The 3796-nt window shown below is 34.2% G+C and overlaps 1 protein-coding gene across 4 annotated transcripts in view; it reads left to right on the forward strand.

The window, feature by feature from the left end:
* The window catches only part of LOC105166242 (APO protein 1, chloroplastic), a 4092-nt gene continuing 866 nt past the window's right edge, over window positions 571-3796 (forward strand). The window contains exons 1-5 of one of the 4 annotated variants that reach the window (XM_011085532.2): window positions 571-742; window positions 2003-2110; window positions 2359-2432; window positions 3116-3483; window positions 3613-3796. The exon at window positions 3613-3796 is cut by the window's right edge and continues 866 nt beyond it. In XM_011085532.2, the coding sequence (XP_011083834.1) occupies window positions 2056-2110; window positions 2359-2432; window positions 3116-3483; window positions 3613-3796 (681 nt within the window). In that variant the 5' untranslated portion in view covers window positions 571-742; window positions 2003-2055. Of the gene's footprint in view, window positions 743-2002; window positions 2111-2191; window positions 2303-2358; window positions 2433-3115; window positions 3484-3612 lie in introns of those variants that run through there. The other 3 variants (XM_020695246.1, XM_011085533.2, XM_020695247.1) reach the window with 3 other exon arrangements.

Consider the following 3796-nt stretch of genomic DNA (forward strand, 5'->3'; position numbering starts at 1 on the left):
TTGGTGACCCGCGCTTCCGATTACTTAGACACATTATTTCAATTAAATGACACTTATTCAATTGATTAAAACAATTGGGTGATGATTGAGCACCATCAATCATCATCTACGTGTCACGAACTTGATTGTCACGTGTCGCACACCGTAACCAGTCTCTGATTACACTTTAACCTGATCTAAATAAATTTATTAGTTAAATTTATTTTTTAATTTATCATTTATTATTTTCAAACAATACCTACATCGACTTATTTTGTTAACTCCTTTCGCTAATATTCCTAAGTAGATTTTTATTTATTTTGTAATATTTCCCCTTTTATGCAAATAGGCTCATTTTTATGCATTACTTTAAGTCTATTTTTACCCTTTATTTGAGATATAAGAGAAATTAATGTTTTCTCATCCTCATTTTGTATAGAGGAGGATTCTTGTTTTTAAAAAAGTATATGATTTTAAAAATAAAATTAAAATTGAAAAATTAAATTAAAATCACAAATAAAAATTAATATTAAATATGTAATATGCATTATATTAAATATTAAATTAAAATTAGAAATAGAAAAGAAAATATGTAATGTGAGAATTGAGTCAATTGACTATTGAAATTTGAGAACTCTCCGTCTCTCTAACTCTCTCTCTCGCGCGCGGCAGTGAGAAAAAATTGCAGAAGTCCAGAACTTCATCTTCACGTTCACGAATCCATCGGCACGCGACACCTTCGCTCCCACTCCACCATTAACGGGTGATTTTTTTTATTCGTAAATTTCTTTTGTAGTTTGTAGAAGAAATTTGATGGGTTTTGCTTTCAAGTGTTTGATGAAATGCCTGATTGAACTTTTGTTGACTTTGCTTGGTTGTGCTTGGGCTTTGGTTGTATTTTTGTATTACTGTTGTTGTGTATAGTTGGGGAATGACAAATGATGTAGTGATATATGAATTGGAGATGGAGTTTGGATTTTTGTGTATTGTGTATTGTTATATGCATTGAAGAAACCACTGTTTTTGTAAGAGAAAGAAATCTAGCAAACTAGTCTTCATTTAGCAGCATTTATTGAGCCGGAAAAGAAGTATTAGACAGACATCTTTGTTAAGATTAAGAGTCATATTTTTGTTGAGACATTCTCGCCTGTTCTCTCAAGCTCGTCCGCGAGCTCGATTTCAGATTTTTGATTGAGCTTGGCTCGTTTGCACCCATGCTCAGAACAATCTCAATTTTTAGTCAAAGAATGATAAAAATATATGTGAAAAATGCCTACTCGAACTTGACCCAAGTTCATTCGAGATTCAATTATTAATGCAAAAACGCTCATGCAACTATTTCAAGACCGCTAAAAGTTCAAACATATTTGAATAATAATGTGTTCAACTTAGCTTAGTTCACTTACACTCTAATTACACTATACAAGACCTTGAAAAGTTGGTCTGATCAAAACTATATAATATATGGGGTTAATTACACTTAAACTCTATCGAAAGTGAAATTACACTTCCCCAGAAAATTACTGAAATTTAGACTTGCACCCCCTCCGAGAATTCTTCATTTGCAGTACAAGTAAAAGAAAAAGTTTACATAAACTTCTAATTTTACCCTCATTAAGTATTCCGTATAATTTATGATTGCTACAAGGCTCTAGGGGACCTTTGCGCCATGATGTGCCATGCGCCTTTAACAACTGTGATTACGACATTTGCATTTAAATGAAAAGAAAACTAAAAAAACATCGTATTAATTATTTTGAAGCAAATGTGAGTTTTGATGTGCTTATAGATTTTTAAGTGATTTTTTTTGTTTTATTATCAAATTTAATCTTATTTATTATTGTATTGATCCATTATATTAACACCAACCTGGGTTTTATGACATCTGTTTTGCCAATGGACCTTATTCTTTGGATTACGTCATATCCAAATTATTATCATCCAATCCATCAAAATTGCCACCTTTGGTCTTGATTTTGCTATATATTAATGAAGTGTAGTACTCTTGTAATTTCAATTGCAGATTTCTATGTTTCTTTTCTTTTGAGACAGAAAGGAAAAGGCCGACTGGGAATAATGCTCCAACAATTACCAGTTGTTTCTTTTGCTACATGGACTTCATCAAATACGGGTAACGCCTTATATTTTTATAACTGTATGTTGGACTCCATATCCATAATCTGATAAAGTTTCTCCATGATATACTATGTAGAAAACAAATACAACACCTTTGATGATACTTGATGTGGGTCATAACAACCCATTTTAACTAGTTCTGGCTCTAAGTCCAACAGTCCAACTGCCTTTTCTTCTAAAAGAAAAGGTAAGCATTAAATCATATGCACATCCTTCATACTTTATGCTTATTTCTCTTTTCAGGCACTTCACTTGGGTTAGTGGAATTTAAGACGTCTCAGCTTGCTGTTTCTAAGTCAAGTTTTCACAGGCTAAAGGTTCAATCCTGTCATTCTTGGTTACTTGTCTTTCCAAGAGCCATATTTGTTTTGCGTTTCCACTCTTCTATTGTGAATTCAAGTAACTTAGGACCTTCTTGTTAGGATGTTTCTATATTCCTTTTAGATTAGTGAATACAAATCGGAAAGGCCGAATCCAATGAAGAACAAGATTATCATGTTATCAAAGAAAGAGAGATTTTCAAGAAAAGAGCTCCGTGTTAATACTTCAAAGATTTGTGACATACTTCATTGATTGCCCGTATGACACCACTAGTTCTACTTGCTTCCTTGCTCCTCCTAGTCTCTTTTTGTAGTGGTCTGGGAACAGAATATCATTTGTTCATCAGAAAGTTTTGTAAGAATTTTGTATTCCCTGTTTCAGCTCTTAAGCTTAGTGCAATATATTTCTCGAAAATATTCATGTCTCAACCTTTTCAGTGCTTTTCATCTTGTTGCAATATATTTCACATATTTCAAGCACAGCCGAAAAGGAGCCTTTTCAGCTTGACTGCATTTATACCGTGTTTATAATTTGTGATCTCACAAGCCAAACATCATTTGTTGTTAATATGCAAGGTTGCCTTGAAATGTTTGACCTTATATATGTTAAGGTATCTTAGTTGTATTGCTCCAGTGTTCAATCAAGTTCATGAAGGTTAATATCTGTTTTGCTTTTGCAGTTAGGCTTTGAATGTAGCAATCCAATTGCCAGAATAAGACCGGTAAAATTCTCTTGCACATATGAAAGGCCTAACCATGGTCATAGCATGAAGAAACGCAAAATATTACCACAGAATGTGGATCTTCCGCCAATACTGCCGAAGAAGAAGAAGAAGCCTTATCCCATACCATTAAAGAAGATTCAACAGGTGGCAAGGGCTGATAAGAAGCTGGCACAAATGGGGATTGAGAAGCATCTTGAGCCTCCCAAGAATGGACTGCTTGTTCCTGAGCTAATTCCAGTAGCTTATGAAGTACTTGATGCTTGGAAAGTTTTGATTGGAGGACTTGCACAAATCTTGCATGTTGTTCCCGTCCATGCTTGTAGGTAACACTTAAAATTGAAATTTCTTCAGACGTTTTGGAGCTTTCTCCCAGTTTAATTTGTAGTTATTTCCAGTGGAGGAATAAATTTATATGGAATGTGAATAGTAACTCTATAGTGCTTCTTTTTCAGTGAATGCTCGGAAATTCATGTTGCCCAAAAGGGTCATGACATTCAAGATTGCCGTGGCCCAACCAGTGGCAGCCGCAAAAGTTTTCATTCATGGGTGAAGGGTTCTATCAATGATGTGCTTCTTCCTATTGAGTCATACCATATGTATGATCCATTTGGCCGGCGAATTAAGCATGAAACCAGA

Source organism: Sesamum indicum, linkage group LG7 (assembly GCF_000512975.1).
Source record: "Sesamum indicum cultivar Zhongzhi No. 13 linkage group LG7, S_indicum_v1.0, whole genome shotgun sequence".
Taxonomy (NCBI): Eukaryota; Viridiplantae; Streptophyta; class Magnoliopsida; order Lamiales; family Pedaliaceae; genus Sesamum; species Sesamum indicum.